The sequence below is a fragment of the Styela clava genome, chromosome 2, assembly GCF_964204865.1.
Source record: "Styela clava chromosome 2, kaStyClav1.hap1.2, whole genome shotgun sequence".
Lineage (NCBI taxonomy): Eukaryota > Metazoa > Chordata > Ascidiacea > Stolidobranchia > Styelidae > Styela > Styela clava.
The window spans coordinates 12,465,484-12,484,983 of NC_135251.1; the positions used below are offsets into that span (position 1 = coordinate 12,465,484).

At 34.5% G+C, this 19,500-nt stretch overlaps 1 protein-coding gene across 1 annotated transcript; it reads right to left on the bottom strand.

Moving 5' to 3' along the window:
- Nucleotides 1-11,727: 11,727 nt before the first annotated feature.
- LOC120335982 (fibropellin-1-like) lies at nt 11,728-18,477 on the bottom strand. Its single transcript, XM_039403593.2, has 6 exons — nt 18,370-18,477; nt 17,919-18,035; nt 16,405-16,821; nt 13,891-14,004; nt 13,275-13,369; nt 11,728-12,801 (listed from the first exon to the last, which is right to left on the bottom strand). The coding sequence occupies exons 1-6, from the start codon at nt 18,431-18,433 to the stop codon at nt 12,544-12,546; spliced, it is 1,065 nt and encodes a 354-aa protein (XP_039259527.2). The 5' UTR covers nt 18,434-18,477; the 3' UTR covers nt 11,728-12,543.
- Nucleotides 18,478-19,500: the final 1,023 nt, after the last annotated feature.

The following is a 19,500-nucleotide window of genomic DNA, read 5'->3' on the forward strand; positions in this document are numbered from 1 at the left end:
TGTTCATTTTTTGATGTTGGAACTTGGGTTATCGATAGTTTGTTAGCAGAGACAATGGCCAAAAAAGGCCTAAATTTATATTTCATTACCAAACAAAATCGTGTCACGTATCAAAACTTTCTGAATGGCCAATAAATTTACTAAGAAAGGAACGAGGAGTTTACAAATTTTAACTTTCGATTTATATATTTTCAGTAAGATATTTTTGCACTAACAAATCGTGAACTTCGGTTACATGACTCTCTTTCATAGAAACGCACGTCGTATCCCTACATCTGGTGGATGCCATTGAGCATTTTTGCAAGAGTAGTGGAATCGGAGTGCTTGTATGTAATATCATATTATAAACAAGAAATTATTATAAACAATCTCCCATGTCTGCACCACATAGCTTATAATTTCAGCAAATATCGTTATGTAATGCAAAATTGAGTTATTGAATTAATCGCACGCAGCTTAGTTGTAAAACTTCAAACTTGCATTATGCAAGTTATTGGCTACTTTGAAAATTCTCCCTTCGAAAACCAAAAAAAATTGCAATTTCGCCTTCTCTAAAAAAATACGAAAGTGCCTCAAAACTTTTGCAAAAAAGTTGGCCAGTAGTGAACACTATGGCAGTGTGAAACTGCTGTTTTTAGATCCAGGAAGACACAACAGGCAAACTCCTTCTATTATCAGTTTTTTCAATGAAATATGAAATTAAATATAGGATGGCATGGGAAGTCGAATGGTTGAATTGGAATCCACATCGGATTTCTGCTTTTAGGTTTTTATGGAAAACCCTTTCTGTATCTGCATCAATGTTGGTATACGTCGCTTAGAAGTGCTCCATGAATGCTGATCGATTTTTTGTTCTGTATATATTATACATCACACTCTGATTTCTTTATTTACATACTTCGTCTACAGTATGAACTACAACAGTTTTGTATACCTTACCATCATCACTGTTATCTTGAATACCTGTCCGAGAGAAGGAAGTGTCTGAAATTGACATTGTAAGGTCATTGTTGACTTTTTGCTGATTGGTAACTGTTGCAGAAATAAGCAGGAAATCGATGCTCGGGGAAGCATCCATACGCATCAAAGGCTGAGTATATGACAAAGTTTCGATCGACTGAACTCGGCTACGATGTATTTGTTTAATAGAGTGCTTCTAGGTAGGATGGAATTTACATATATTTCCCGAGGAAAAGTAGAGTCAATAAGACGGCTTAATAAGCCAATAACACGCAACGGGTTGAGAACTTACGAACCGACGAAGGGTAATAATATACTTAACACTTAGTACAATACGCCACAACGCCGAAGTAGTTTCAACCCACCTCATCTGTTCGTATTTGCATCTATACCGAGCGTATACAGCACTGATAAAAAGATCTTCATCAAGCGGTTGGAGAACCTATATCAAGCGGGCGGCAAATTTTTTTATGTGAGGCCCAAATAGTGAATTGGAATACGATTCAAGGACCAACAATATTGTTGGAAAATAACACGTAATACACTCGTTAGGGGTAGGCTTACCATACGTCCCGCTTTAGGCGGGACAATCCCGCTTTTTAGCGTATTGTCCCGACGTCCCGAAAAGTCAGCCAAAAGTCCCAATTCGGCGTTCAATCATCCAGCATAATACACGAACATGTTCTCGTTACCGTTGTTGCTGTGTAGCTAGCCTACTTACTGAAGGTGAATGCGTTATTTTGTTTGTTCTCGCTAACATTGCTAGCGAATTGGTCCTGTTTGGACGTTCACGTGAATGTAACATTCAACATCGTCTTTTTGTAGGTGTTATCTACAGAAAAGCATTCTGGGGCAAATAAGTAAACTCTCAATGCTTGAAAACGGCATAATATTCTTTCTTCTTCATTCTTTCTATTTTTCAAACTGAAACCGATATTTAGACAGAGAATATGCGCATGAACTTTCGATGACGATATGGTCAATGAAGACAGCCGGGATGGCTTCAAATGTAGGCCTATGTAGTAAACTTTGAAACTGTGAAGTTACAGGATCACAGCTAAAGGGTCGTGTCTTTGTAGACGTCCCGATTTGAAGTAAAAAAAATATGGTAACCCTAAGCATAATACACGAACATGTTCTCGTTACTGTTGTTACGGGTATCGCGCAACGCTAGCGTACTTACTGGAGGTGAATGCGTTATTTTGTTTGTATCGTTGTTTCCCGCTAACATTGTTAGCGAACGTATCACATGTAAAATCAATTCTAATTGGTCCTGTTCTGACGTTCACGTGAATGTAACATTAAATGTTTTTTTTTGAAGATGTTATCTACAGAAAAGCATGCTTGGGCAATTAAGTAAATTCTCAATGCTTGAAAACGACAGACTATTTCATTTCATTGTCTATTTCAAGACTAGCCAAGAGCCTCCCGTAGTATTTATACCTAAAATTATGGCCTAACCCTAACCTATACACATATTACATTCCGATGTCCGCCATCTTGGTTCGCATACTTCGGGAGCCCCCATAAAAAACATAAAATCGGATCATTTGTATCGTTAGCGTCTACTTCTTTCTATTTTTCGAACTGAACCCGTTATTTAGACAGAGAATATGCGCATGAGCTCACGATGACAATATGCTTAATGTAGGCTTAAATGTAGGCATATGTAAAAAATATCGGAAACTGTAAAGTTACAGGAGGCGTCCCGCTTTGAAGTGAAAAAAATATGGTAACCCTAGTTAGGGGGTATTTAATTTGTAATTAAAATTATTGCGAACGGTACATGTGGCGGTGCAGAGACCGAACAACCGAACGCAAAGAAACCAGTCATTAGCTTTTGTAATACAATGCCCGGATACGCAAAAATGAACGTACCAGAATAGTTGCAATGCCGTTACTATAGTTTAAATGTATGAACGTTTGATATACAAAAAAACATTTGGCAAAAAATTTATATATAATGTGGAATTTATAGAACTTTTTTGTATATCATAGCCGTAATTGAAATATATTGGAGGCCCACTAGAAAATACGGCCCTCGATTGCGGTGGAGTCCACAGATTGTCGGCCACTACTCTATATGATCCTATGTTTCTTGCCATAACATATAACATGATTACAGTAGATTACTTTGTATGTATTTAAATTGTATCATTTCCCTTATTGTATTTAAAATTATCAATTTTATGAATTAATTTAGATGTCTTCTTCTCTTATTGTGGAGATAAATTCTCATTAATTTTATCTTAGAATATTTTGTAAATTATCTTCTAGAGTAGAATGATCATTTGTTTGCCTCATAACTGATGAACTTTTATCCGTTGTATGGCTAAAAATAAATACTTCGTACTTTTAAATAAAGGTATTACAGTAGTATTACTACTGTACTTTTTTCGTGTGCTTTCGAACATGTGTTTGTAAAAAAAAAAATAAAACATTTTCGAAAGCACAAGAAAAAAATTCCAGTGCGTTATAATATAGACAAAAAGATAATTCGATGCAACAGAATCTTTAACTCATTCATGTTAAAGAAATCTAATTATATATATATATATATACTTATCTGAGTTAGATTAAAAATACAGAAGTGCCACCATAATAACATAATCTAAATAGTGACAGCAATACTCTATGACAGTTTTGGATCAATGGGATGCGAAGTAGTTTTATGGTGGAGAAGGATAAGACAGAACATCCGTTGAAAAATCAAGATCAAGCGTGCGAATGTTTCCCATGTCCTCATCAAATTGAAGCATGGGTAACCGCAGATAAAACTTAAGTTCGTGACAATGAATCCAGATATGTCATGAGATAGACTTTATATATACAACATCTTGACAATCCTTTGAAAGACTCAGAGAAATAAAAAAGAAGTTTATGACAAGTCAACAAGTTCGACTTTGAACTTTGATTCATCAAAGATGTAATATACTTTAGCAACGGATTTCAAAGACATTCGAATCCGAGCTACCCATAGATCCACAAGGATATATTTATTGGGTGATATGGATAGACGAGTGCTTGAGACGCAGTGAATCGGTGTCGGTTCGGATACATTCCCGATATTAATTGATGCCTCATCAGTCACTAGGATTTGCACGTTTGTTGCTTTGGTCGTCACAGACATCAAATCCTGAGTAGAAGATCATTATAAGTAATTATTACGTACGACGAATAATGATTCTAGCGTGTATGTCGTTGGCAATTTATTTGTCTTTAATGAAGTCTATAATATTCATGAATTGTGTTGTTTAAATATTTATCGAGATGAACTTGATGTTAATAAGAAAACAAATGAACCTAACTATGAGGTGTTACTTTCAGTTTCAAAGTTCATGAACACTGTTATCCAGAATTGGATCAGAAATATTAATAAAATAAATGATGAGCGCAAGATAAATGATGATAACAAGAACTGTATACAATCTGTTACCGACATAATTTCATTAAATCGAAATAATTAGATTTAAATTTTCAAGATGGTCAAACAAATGACATTTCCAGGAATAAAATACTCAATCACTTCCAAGTGAAGTGTATACACTCTTCCCATCTTGTGATTTTCTTGAGTCCACCTAATTGAAATTCCAGACTGAAAGCAAGAAATCTGTGAAATTCCTGTATTACAAAATACATTTACCAATTTCAGACCGTGAAAGGTTTTATGCACATTGTATTTTTTTGTGCATTGTCCTATTGACTAGGTAGTACGGCATTATAACAAATAATATAAGTTTATTGTTTCATTCGATGTTACTTATAGTGTACAGCAATATTAAACATCTAGGTTATCGAGTTACGCTCAAATTGATTTGAGAAAAACGTGAAAATGAGTGAGTGGAAAATATTTGAATTTCTTGTTTTTGAAATTTGTGATAGGAGGTATTCCAATTATTTTCAAGCAAGTGTTGCTTCGGCAGGTGAATGTACTCCCACAATTTTTTTTATTATTCAAACTATTTGATAAATTCTCTGTATCTTTTTTAAGATTAAGGTGGTTAAATCAAGATTGAGGATTAGGCATTAGGTCAGGGTTAATCGGTTCCTCTGGTTTAAGTCCTCGAAACTTCACACAAAATTTATATTTACAAGAACGTAAATGAGTAAATTACTTGTAATTACAATTGTTGAGATAACAGTCAATTATCGCATAATAGGTAGCACCAATAACAAACTGGCTGATACTGGCGGACCACAGTTATAATTTAATTAATGTTGTAACCTTGATATTCTGAAATCCTTTGCAAAAATAAAGATGAAACTTACTATTTTCACAACTTTCTCCCGTATAACCCCACGTGCATTTGCAATTTCTTTGACAACCAATTTGTGTGCAAGTTCCCGAATTATGACATGGAAATAGCAAACATCTGTCAATGACTGCAAAAATTCAAATCATTAACTCGTATTTTGGAATATTGCATTCGAAAATGATCAAATTCAATTCAATTTTTTGTTATCAAGGTTCGTTTTTGTGCTTAGTTTTCTACATTTGAACAAGACCGAATAATTGCAAAGGGTGTAAATAATATAATATGCAAATCAAAATTGATGTTTTTCTATGGGGAATTATATATATCATTCGGGCACGAGATGGATGTACAATAAAAACAAATTATTATCCCGCTCCTAAATTAAAATTCGTTGCTGAGAATGTGAGAAAAACATGCTATATTACACACTCGTTTGTAAAAATCATTTTTATTAAGACATATAATGTGAAATATATATAATGTGTATATTTGTTATCAGTTACATAAAATATTATATGAACCTGACGAGCACCATGTGAGAGCGACGTGTTGGGACAAAACTGTAAATCGTACCTGATATCTCACATATGTAGCCCTTTTTCATATTGTTGTCATTATTAGCAAACCATCTCATATTTTCTCTATTGCTGTGGTACGAACTAAGTACCATAGTGCCCGTGGAAGTGTGTTGTTTTGAAGCCCATTTGGAATCTTTTCCTGTTGTTGGCACGTCTGTACCATCAACCCATATCCATCTATTATTAACTGTGTATCCACCAATTCGAAAATCAATTACCATTCCTGAAAGTCCATACTGATTTATTATCTGACTTTCGACAAAGTCCCGAATTTCTGTTGTTTTCATCATAGCTATCGCCCCTCCAAGACTGCTACACGTTGAATTCGTCTCATCAAATGATATTTTTTCATGAATGTTGACGTGATATTTGCAGTTGTTTGTAAAGCTGGTGATGAACATTCTTTCTGCATAAAATGAAATAAAACGGTAACTTTCATCTATTTTGTTAATAAATTTAAATTTTTAGATTTTTCTTTAATTTCAAAACAGTTATTTATTTACAAGTGTTCAAATGATTTATTTTATGCAATTTTGACGCAATTCGCTCTAAAAGGTTTTGTAGCCATAAGTTCACCGACCTCACTTAAAAAATTTTGAACGAATTTGATATGTTGACTCACTGCCTTGCCGAACAAAACGCTTCTTGGTTTTAGAATGAGATCAACCAAAATTTCAAATGAACGAAAAAAAATTCTGCTCATAATCATAGGCTACAAATTTTGTTACACCGCGCGTATATACAGTGTTCTGGCCAACAGAGCACGGATTCAAGATCTCTAATAATATGTGACATAATAGGAAATTGATGTATGACAACATTTTGTCCTTTGACACTCAATATGCCAAAGCGCGTTCTTTTGGTTGATTTCAATTTAGAATTATGAAAGACGCTTTATTTAAATTCTGTAAATAGAGCAGAGGTATTAGTTTGCTGATTTGTTGAAAATAGTTGGTTTTCCTGGCATGGGGCTCTATGTGACTGTAGTCTCAAAAGTTATCACGTTAAAAGAGTTTTTCGGTTTTCGTGAAGCGCGAAATTTCTATTTTTCATTTTCTTCAGGTTAAATCGGCTCAATGGTTACAAGTTTATTTATCATATTTTAATCTATTATTCTGAGCGTGATTCTGGGATAGTCTAGAGTGTAGACTGTAGAGTATGAATGTGGATTTCTCGATAATAAATAATATGAGTGTGATTTTCAAGATTCGAGTACAAATATCAGATATCGTTTGTGCTGTCATTCGTATCTCAGTGGATTCTAATCAGCTATGTTTTCCTAGAAATTACGTAAAAATTTCAAGGATTTTTGTAAATTAATAATCAAGTTATGCTTGATGCAAACAAATGCTTCGAGACTAAAAATCAGTAAAACAACACAAAATACCCAATATATCGTCTAAAATTTGTTTTAACTGTTCAGGAAAATTTTATTTAATGTTTGGTTTGAGTACATTTGACAATATATATTACGTACTTTCACACTGAGTTCCCTGATATTCTGGCCGACAAGCGCACGTGTAATGCGGCTCTTCATTCGAATTTTGACAAGTTCCCTCGTTTTTGCAAGGTGACATGTCGCACGTGTCTGAAAATATAATATGAAATTTTATCTCAGAATAATAACAGGAACAATTGCTAAACAGTATATTATTGTTAGAGCAATTATGAGATACCATCGATACGTAAAAGCTGAATGTGGATCCACTGATGCTGTGTAGATATCACCAGATGCAGATTGAACTGTGACTTGGAGAACTACAAGGAAACATAAGCCAAACATTGGTTGGTATGCTGCCCTGTGTAAACAATATTTCTTCCCTACAATATAAAAGCAGAAATCTAGTGAAGTTTATTTCAGATTGCAATCTTAATCATACGATGCGCAGCAGAAATAACCATATAACACGATATAAAATGACAATATGAATTTTACTTACTATTCAGAGATTCTCCTCGCACCGAAGTCACCAAAGCAAGCAAAATGATCAAGCCAATTCCCATAGTGGTAACTTTCTTTCTTTCTATATAACACTAATATACTTTCATCTTAATTACTCTGTAAAAGAAATTTCATTAATTTTTCCACAACTTGATTCCATCATGTAGTATTGAAATTACTTAATACAGGTGGTCCAAACCCAGGCCCGCATGTGACCCACATCTTCATTATCTGTGGCCCGCGTCACTTTTGCTGGTGGGTAATCAAACAATCGCATTTTGTGTTATTTCATCAGAAAAATCTTTTGGCATATTGTTACATCACCAATGTCACTGAATTGACTAGTGGTATGGCTAGTTGAGGCAATTAGTGAAGTTGAATGATGGGCTTGGCTAGTCTAAAATGTTAACTGGCTTCTATCTTTTTGGTCGGAAATATATGCTAACAATATAGGGATCTTAAAACGGATTTTTAACTGGATATGGGAGGGGAAATACCACAACGATTGCTTGATATGTCGACAAGTTAACAAAATAATATAATATAAAACGGCATTTAAGAATCTTATGAGCAATGAGCATTTTCAAAGTTAGCGATTTTGCTGTAAGAATCTTATCGATGTACGAAAGCACATACATTTGCGGAAGCACCTGGAATCTTACGCTAAATGTAGATATAGAAAGACTTTTTCTCGTTTTAGTGAGTTTTTTTGGTGGTTTTTGCATGTTTTAGCTTGATAAATATTAAATAATGTCAATATGTTTGCACAAGAAAAGAATTTGTTTTGTTTTAGACTGCTTACGTATTCTTGGTACAATTGTGGCCCGCGAACAATGCAAAAATAACTTTGTGCCTTCGCTTAGAGTAGACCACCCTGGCCTATCACAATGTATTTGGTACGTACTGAACGTTAACGTACGTTTGTTTGCTTTCACACGCTGGAAATTTAGCACCACCTTAATTCACATTAAGTACAAAATAATGATAAATAAACTGCATAAAGGGCAAATATTCTCTCTAGCTGTGGTCAATTATACAAAAACGTTGGACGACCTTAAATATTACAACTAACAACAATAATGTAGCAATCCAGCGAATGAATATCTCTTGGTATTTCGAAGCGATTTGTGCAGAATCCGTAACTCACAAATTCTTCTTTGTTTGAAACGTTCGAACCTGCTCGACGATGCACCTTCCATCCACCATCTATTCTAATCTATTGTAAAGGAAGTTAATCAACGTGACTATTAAAATTAAAACGTGTTTTCGGTCGTTCGTTGACATCGATATACATCGACTTAATAAAATTAGTTGAATTTATGATGAGTAATGTTTGCTGAAATTTGATCCGTCCACGAATCACCCGAAAATGATTTTTTTACTAGTTGTTGAAATTCCACGAACCATTGCGGGAAAATAAAGGCTGATTGTGAAATTCAAGTCTGGCAACAGTGAATTGTTGTTCAGCTAATTTTGGTCTGCTTTCCCGGCAAATGAGGCCATTTATTGGCATCAATTGCCGTAAGTTTCTGGTGCTGATTTAGACATTAATATATGTAATTTATTAGGTTGGTTGTAGACGTTCAGGAAGCCCTAACTTGCCGTTTGACATTATCAGAACGCCAACCCACACTCGTGTGACGCCAGCCCACACCCGTGTGACTCTAGACCACACCCGTGTGACTCTAGACCACTCTCGTTTTTGTAATTGGACCGTGCTTGGTATTGCATTTGCGTGGGATATACCCTCTTAGGTTTATATATTATCAGAGCAACCAAGTTTCTATGAAATATAAACCGGTGTTTATAAAGTGAGTAAAATAGTTGATTAGCCCGTTGACAGAGTGTGGGCTGGGGTAACTCTTCTAGTAACTCAAGTCGGTAAAACAGCACTGCCCAAAGGGCGCCAAAGTAGCTCCATATAACATTCATGTGGTACTTAACCTTACCAGCAAGTTTAAGCTTTATCGGAATATTTTTACTAATGAAATAATTTTTAGACATCTGACCATTATTATTTTACTTCGTATGGCAGGCCTCAACCCACCGATACTTACTTTTTTATACTTACTTGCTTGCAGGGGATGCTTGCAGATGGTATTTCTTTTTTTTTTCTGAAAAAATAAAAGAGAATGAACGAAATTCCTGGCCTCAACGAAATATATTCCGCTACATAGAAGAGTTCGAAGAAATGCACACTTATTGAACCATCCCACCATAGTGGCGGGTATTTCGCCTTGACCAGGTAAGAAGGAAAAAGGAGAGAGATATGTCAGGTATAAGAAGTAGAGAAATTGGAAAGAAAATGAGAGAGAGTAAAGACCTGTGACGAAGAAGAAAAAAGAAAATAGTAAAAAAGTGAGAGAATAAATTAAACGAAAAAAGGGCTGCAAATTTGGTATATGTGGCGTTGTAATATGCTTTGTTTACTATGTTAAGATACTTTATTACATAAAAGGTATTATGAAAGTAATATTTTTAGTGAATTTGTTATGCATATTAGAGGATACAGTTTTTATGTAACTATAGGATGTTTAGTTGACAATGAGATATTATACCACAGCAAAATAATAGGCACGCAAGATTTTTTACATTTGGAAGTCATATCCAGAGAGGGAACTTTTTCCAATTTAGAACCTGATCGTGCAGAATAATATTTCCGTATTTCATCTCGCTTGCCAGTAGATGTTGGTTAAAATAAGCAACTGATTTAATTATGTTTTTATAGTCGTCTGCATTCGCACAGCGATCTTCCTTATCCAAAATCATTTCTTTTTTTTTTTCACCTTAAACCTAAAGAATTGGAATATTTTGAGGATTATAGGAGTATGGTGATCGCTGTAAGTGTTGTAGATTCAATATATCCTCAGTACAAACACTTACAGGACTCGAGCAGATTTTATTCAAGATTTTAGATAGTTGAGACGCCATGCTCAGGCAGAACTTGCACTCTTAAAGTATGTTACGTGTTGTCCAGTTTTAGAAGCCGGTTATTTGATTTATTATATTTAAAACCGGTTCCCATTTGGCGTTGTCCAAATATAAACCCGTTTCGGACGGTCCTATAAGAGATTTCTCTTTCTGTGTTACTAAAATGAACCCTATTAGGTCGAACGAGTACGCGTTGCCAATCAATGTCAGCTGGAGGACGTTCTCCGCTGTCGCTCATGAGTGACCTATATATGAAAGAAAGGCTGACAGAATCTCAATGAAGCCCGACTATTGACCCTAAGTTAGCCAGGATTATTTTCCTGCCAAGACTGTACTGGGCCTCTCTAAGCCACAATTGTGTGGGATTAACAAAAGAGTTGGTGGAAACGTTCGGCCTGGCAAGCAAGATGTTTTACTTAAATTGTTTCGCAGCTATTACAGTAAAAGCCTTATAAAATGGGGCCAATCTGCGTTCTTTGCAACCCTTATAAAAGGACAATGACAGAAGAGCTCAATTTGAAATAACAGTTGGCAACCCTAGCTACTGCTTTAGATTTGTGGTGGTATGGAAGAAGGATGTTCATCATGCTTTGGGGGACTCCATATGACCAAAAATTTCTTGCCATAGCGTATCACATGACATAAATCGTTTAAGCGCACTGGAGAGGCGGATGGAAATTTGGAACGGGTAATAATGTGATGGCATGCACTGTCGTGTGTAAGTTAATAAAATAGGTAGTATGCTATGCAATATTTTTCACGTTAAATTGTATCATTTCTCATTTTGTGTTTAAAATTATCCCCATGAACCAGGCCATAGACAAGTAGAAACAAAGCTATTCATTCAAATATAGCGATGTTAATAATGACCGATATCTATAAAGAGTTAATATTTTATATTCAGGAGGGGATGAAGTATTTCAACATATATTCTATTTTATATTAAGGTGATTTTGCTGAAAATAATTCCTATACAGTATACACAAACAGAAACAGGCTTTTTAATTCAAAATATAACGACGGGGGTGGTACAGTACTCCAATTAGTGAAAATATTACTACGCTTTTTTTAAAATGTGTTGCAACAAGCTTCCAGGCAAAGTAAAAACGGATTTTCTAACGCGGTTGTTGTAAAGACTTTATCAATTTTATAAATTAATTCAGATGTCTTCTCTTATTGGGGTGATAAATTCTCTATAATTTTCTTCTCAGATTATTCCGAAGATTCCCTTCTAGGGTAGAATTATCATTTGCCTCGGTCAGAATTAATGAACTTTTATCCTTGCATGGCTATAAATAAAATATCTTCTTCGAACTTTTAATAAAGGCAAATTACATATTATCACACAGATACCATATGTAAGTATAATCGTTATTGAATGGTGATGTATGCCAAAATACAACAGACACAGACTTTTGAAAGCACAAAAAAAGAAAAAAACTTTACTGCGTTTTAATATTCACGGAATGAGGAAAAAAATATTTCGATGCAAAAAAATCTTTACCTCATTCACGTGAAATAAAATCATATTTGTATATGAAATTATCTGAGTTGGATTAATAAATGTAGTAGTGCCACCCAAAATAATCGCATAATATATTTTGTGAGAGCAATACTCAATGGCAGCTACGGGTCAATGACATACGAAAAAGTTTTGATCTGCGGAAGGATAAGACAGAACATCCGTTGGAAAATCAAGATCAAACTTGCGAACGTTTAATTATTTTCTCATTGTTTTTCTTTGCATTGAAGCGTGGGTGACCGCTGATAAAACTTAAGTTCGTGATAATGAATCCAGATATGTCATAAGATAGACATCATACAACATCATGACAATTCGTTGAGAGCCTCAAAGAAATAAGAAAGAAGTTTTACTTTACGACAAGTCAGCAAGTTCGACTTTGAACTTTGATTCATCAAAGATGTAATAGACTTTAGCAACGGATTTTAAAGACATTCTAATCCGAGCTACCCATAGATCCACAAGGATATATTTATTGGGTGATATGGAAAGACGAGTGCTTGAGACGCAGTGAATCGATGTCGGTTCGGATACATTCCCGATATTTATTGATGCTTCATCAGTCACTAGGATTTGCACGTTTGTTGCTTTGCTCGACTTAGACATCAAATCCTGTGTAAAAGATATAATTAATATTGCTTGTATGACAAAATACGATGGCACATTATTTGCGTATAATGAAGTCTAGAATATTTATTAATTATGGTATTTGGATATTTATCGAAATGAACCCTAATAAATTTTATTTTAACATGCACCAGTGTGATCAACAAATAAAAAAAACTTGAACGTCGAAATAAATATATAAAATAGAGCAAACTCATTGTTTAAACAGGCAAAACTTTTTTTTGATCAATTGTTTTTTGCATATTTTTTGCAATAATGAAGTTTCTAAACAGTGTTATCAAAGGAATGACCCAGAACCATGAGTAAAATAAATAGTAAGTTGTGATACATTTCAATACCAAGAACTGTATTAAATTGAATAACGAAATAATTTCCAAATTTCTCGAATCCAATTTTCAAAATGTTGAACGTCCAAAATATTAAACAATGACTTTTTCAGATATAAAATACTCAATCACCTCCAGATGAAGTTTATACACTCTTCCCATCTTGTGATTTTCTCGATTCCACTGAATTGAAATTCCAGACTGGAGGCAAGAAATCTGCGAAATTCCTGAATTCAAGACAATACCATTTATCAATTACAGATTGTGATATGCGTTTATGCACATAATATTTTCTCTGTACATTGTTTCATTGACTAGACAGTACGAAATTCTCTAAATATTATAAGTTTACATTTTATTGGCAATTATTTAGATAAATATGCAGCAATATTAAACATCTAGGTCCTAGGTTATCGAGTTACGCTCGATTTTAACTGAGAAAAAAAACAGGAAGTTCTGATATACCATTCCTGTTTTTAAATGTTTGATGGGAATTAATCTAAATATTTTTAAGCATGAGGCAACGGTTATTCTGGCGCGTCAGTATTTCCTCACTATCATTTTTCCATCCGCTTTCTGAGTATTTATTAAATTCTTGCAATCTTTTTAAGATTGAGGATTCCATTAAGATTTAAGATTAAGACCATAATAACATGTAGCACCAATGTAATGGTGGTGGACAATAGTTATAATTCAATGTTCCAACCTTGATATTCCGAAAACATTTGCAAAAAAAGATGAAACTTACTATTTTCACAATTTTCACCCGTATAACCCCACATGCATTCGCACTTTCTTTGACAACCAATTGGTGTGCAAGTTCCCAAATTTTGACATGGAAAAAGCAAACATCTGTCAACGACTGTAAAAATTCAAATCATTAACTCGTATATTAGAATGTTACATTTGGAGATGATCAAATTCAATCCAAATTTTGAACAAGTCATGGTATTTTCCACAACCACCACTAAGAAGGAAAAATCAAGAAACTGATCGAAACAACGAATGAAATTGGGAATATATTTTTTATATTGTTTTACAAAAAATCGGGATTTTATAATTTAAGTGGAGATCCCTCTGTATTTCCTGATTTGTGACACAGTGGACAACTGTGGACAAACTCCTTCTATTAGGACATATAGTGTGAAATGTATATAATGTACCGATTTATTGCTATCGACAATGTAGCCCCAATTTTCGGTATCGGTAGTGTTTCGGTAAAGGGCTAAAGCGAGATATTTTCGATATATTTAGCATTTAATATGATGTATAATATTTCAAAAAATAAGTTCGAATTGTGATGGAATTGTCGGAATTGTTTTTACTTGAATAGATCGTGAACTACGGGCCATACACGTCCCCACTACAGCGAAGAGACTCAGGATTCGAATTCTGATCGGTTTTAAGATAGTTATCAGTCAAACTAGCTCAACTAATTTGGATGATGCCGCCAAATATTTATATATACTTACATTTTCAAAACTACCTGGTAATCCTGAACAAATATTTCAATCGATTATTAGTGGATTTTAAAACGAGTAAAATACAAAATATGTCGTTATGTAGGTACAATCCCACGCACGCCCGATTGGATAGGTAAACATCCATTCATTTTACTACCCACAGTAGCCAAACCCTATGAGTTTTCAAACTGAATACCGATCGCCCCAGAAATTTGTATTTTACATGTTTCATTTAATTTGTTAATGTGATTATGTGATTGTACCTGGAGTAAATGTTTCGATATTTATTTAAATATTCGAATCATACAATTTCCAGCATATCAAACACCTGCGAAATTTCCATAATACGCTGCCAAGTATCCATGTATAATCTGAACAGCAAACTGCTCAAACTTCGGTAATTACAATTTTCTCCGAGTCCGATTCTTCGTTCGCTCTAAATTGGGAACAAATTGGGCATTCTGGTACCACTGATTTTGCTGCGAATAAAATTTATCACTCTTCAGTTAGAGCAAGACAATTACTTTCGTATGTTGCATAAGTTATTGTAGGATCACTTGGCAGTCAAGACACACAATATTTGCACGTTCATTTTTGAAACTTGGCAGCGGCGAAACTTGCATTTGTTACATAATAATATGCTTTATCGAGCTTGCCCAGACTCGATTACTATATCGCCACGCTAATAACCGAATTGCGTAAGTCATTTTTGGCGATTTTGAGTTTTTTTTTATAAAATAGGTATTTATGTAATGCTGCGCACCTGTTTGTTAACTCAGATTTTATTTTAAGAATTCCGAAACCCATGAAAATGGAGATTTAGTATAACATGCACATTTGTGTAATTGTTTCGTCATAATGAATTATCATTGTTACCGCAGGACTATTGTGACGTCACAAAGGCAAAATAACCTCGCCGAAGTATTTTCGAGTTTTTGCATCTCGGATTCTAGCTTAGCGCGTATTAATTTCAATTTATACTACAGTATAGAAAGGCGTGCACTTGTGATATTCATTGTCCGAGTCCAATTCACCTTGGTTGGCCCTTATATTGGGTGCATTGCTGTTTTATTCTTTATATTTAATCTTAGTCTTATTTCGGTGGGTGTGCAGAACGTGTTATATTATTGAAATATATATTTTTAAACATAAAAAATAATGTAATTGAAACTGATTAGCTATTTTGGGGATAAGACATTGTAGATACTGAAAAGTAAATTCGTTTTTGGAATGTTTAGGTTCCAGGACTGGTGCATATAGTAAAGTTGCAAAATTGCGTCCCCAAGTCATAGATACATTTCTGCCTAAATCACAGTGCGCCATTATGACGTCACTTAACTGCGTCATACAAATTAACCTAAATCCGGCTACGATCAAAAAATTGAACCATGGCAAATTATTGACTCTCAATGGCCTAACAATATCATTAGGAAGTTTTTTACGTTTTTTTTTCAAAACTGCTAAAAATGACTTACGCAATTCGGTTATTAGCGTGACGATATGTGTAATTAAAACACGCAACATCCGCTTCATGGAACTGGTTCAAGGCATTGTTTTGAGGTATTATACTAAATTCACTCAACATCAGACGCGATTGACGTATTGGCCACCCCTGATGTACACTATGAATAATGATTAAAAAACTATTGTTTTAACCCGTCTGTCCTGAACATTTGAAGTAATAATTATCGGTAGAAAATATAATATATCTATTTCTTATCAGTTACATAAAATAATATATGAACATGACGAGCACCATGTGACAGCAACGTGTTGAAAATAAATTATAAATCGTATACCTGATATTTCACATATGTAGCCGTTTTTACCAGAGTTTTTTCTAGCAAACCATCCCATATTGGTCCTAGATCGGTAAAACGAACTGAGAATCATACTACGCTTGGTAATGGAAGTGTGATCGCTTTCTACACCCCATTTTTGAAATCCTCCTGTCATAGGCACGTCTGTATCATCAACCCATATCCATCTATTATTATCTTTGTATCCACCAATCCAAAATCCAATTGGATATCCACTGCCTCCATACTGCTTTATTACCTGACTTTCAACCAAGTCTTGGATTCTTGCTGTCTTCATCATTGCTATCGCTCCTCCAAGACTGCTACAAGTTGAATTCGTCTCGGCGAATGTTTTTTTATCACGATGGTTGACGTGGTATTTGCAGTTGTTTGTAATGCTGTTGATGAATTTTCTTTCTGCATAAAATGAAATGAAATGACAACTTTTGTCAGATTAATTTTCAAAACAGTTTCTGTCAAACAGGTATTCATTTACAAGTTTTAGGGAGACTTATTTTACGCCATTTCGACGCAATTTGCACTAAAAGATATTGCTTTCATGGATTCACCGCCTTCACAAAGAAATACCGACTACCTTAATATGCGAAGGTTCGCAGGTTCGAATCCCGTGAGGAATGATTATGTGCGAGAAGATTGCTGGGACCCTGCCGTCGTCGCATGATTTGCACAAACTTCTGTCGGTTATGGCTTCTTCCACAATCAAGCCTATGCATCTGGTACAAACAACTATGGTTAACTATTTTCATACCCTGCATGAACTGGGAACTGGACCAGAGGGCGGGGTTTCCAGTTGATTAATTCATTTTATCAGTTTTCCGCTCCCTTTCGATAAATATGGAATCGTATACATACCGGTATATATATACGGAATAACAATACTTTGATGGCAACATTGTGTTCTCTGCCAAAGCGTGTTCTCGAAATTCTGCGAGCGATATTAATTAGTTGATTTAAATCTAGAATTATGACAAACATTTAATTCAATTCTATGAATAGCGTAGACTAGCAATTAGTTTGCTATTTTGTTGAAAACAGTGTTTTAAATTTTCGTAATTGTAGTCTTGAAATTTACCGCGTGAAGTGTTTTCGATTTTGGCGAAAGACAAAATGTTTAGTTTTCATTTCCCTTTAGTTTCAAATCAGCTCACTCTTTCCAAGTTATCATTTTAAAATCTAAAATTTCGATTAATACGAGTTGAATAACCCAACCTGGTACACGTACTACGTTCCGGTGTCCGCCATCTTGGTTCACAAACTTCGGGAATACGGAATAATAATATGAGTGTGATTTCAAGATTCAATTACAAAAAGATAAAGTTATTGCTATCACTCGTATCATCTTCCAATCATCTACATTTCAGAAATTGCGTAAAATATTTTAAGGATTTATGTGAATAATCATCAAGTTATATCTTGTATGTATCGCCTCAAATTTGCAAAAAAATCGTTTTTCCTATTTGGGTTCGGTATAATTGACAATATATGTTATTCACCTTCACACTGAGTTTCCTGATATTCTTGATGACAAACGCATGTGTAATACGGCTCTTTAGTCGAAAGTTCACAAGTTCCCCCATGTTTGCAAGGTGACGAATCGCATGCGTCTGCGTCTAAAAATATTGAGCAAATTGAAAAAAATGAAATTTTATCCCAGATCAAGAACTGGAACAATTGCGATATAGTATATTAATGATAGGGGGAAAGTGAGCTACCATTAACACACAAATGCTAAATATGGATCCGCTGATGTAGTGTAGATATCAGAAGATGCCTAACACTAGTCCAAACATTGATTGGTTTGCTGACATCCGTGAGTAATATTTCTTTCCTCAGTAAAAAAGCTGATAATCTTCTAACGAATTTTATTTTAAATTGCAATCTAAAGCCGACGATGCGCCGCAGCAAAGACATATATAAAATAATAACATGAATGATTCAACTTACTAAACACAGATTGTCCTTGCACAGAAGTGACCAAAGCAATCGAAATGATCAAGCCAATCCCCATAGTGGTAACAACTTGTTTCTATATAACACTAATATACTTTCATCTTAATTACTCTGTAAAAGAAATTTCATTAATTTTTCCACAACTTGATTTCATCATGTAGTATTGAAATTACTTAATACAGGTGGTCCAAACCCAGGCCCGCATGTGACCCACATCTTCATTATCTGTGGCCCGCGTCACTTTTGCTGGTGGGTAATCAAAAAATCGCATTTTGTGTTGTTTCATCAGAAAAATCTTTTGGCATATTGTTACATCACCAATGTCACGGAATTGACTAGTGTTATGGCTAGTTGAGGCAATTAGAGAAGTTGAATGATGTGCTTGGCTAAACTAAAATGTTAACTGGCTTCTATCTTTTTGGTCGGAAATATATGCTAACAATATGGGGATCCTAAAACGGGTTTTAGCTGAATATGGAAGGGTAAATACCACAATGATTGCTTGATATGACGGCAAGTTGTGCCGGTAACTTAAAGTCGAACTTGTTGACTTATCGTAAAGTAAAAATTCTTTTTTTATTTCTTTGAGACTCTCAAATGATTGTCATGATGTTGTATAAAGTCTATTTCCTGCCATACCTGGATTCATTATCATGAACTTAAGTTTTATCTGCGGTCACCCATGCTTCAATGCGAAGAAAAACAATCACGAAATAATCAAACATTCGCACGCTTGATATTGATTTTTCAACGGATGTTCTGTCTTGCCCTTCTCCAGAATAAAACTTCTTCGCATGTCATCGATCCGCAACTATCATAGAGTATTGCTGTCACAATTTAGATCGTGTTATTATTGTGGCAATTCTGCATTTTTTTAATTCAACTTATATAAGTGTTATACCGATATGATTTCTTTTATACGAATGAGTTGAAGATTATTTTGCATCCAAATACGGTTTTGTTTATTTCACGTATATTACAACGAACTATTCTGTGTTCCAGAAAGTGTGTTTTATTTTAGCATGCATTATCATTCAATAAAGATAACACAAATATATATTACCTGTTTAATAATATGTATTTTGCTTTTAGTTCGCAAACAACATGACCACCCATCGCACTATG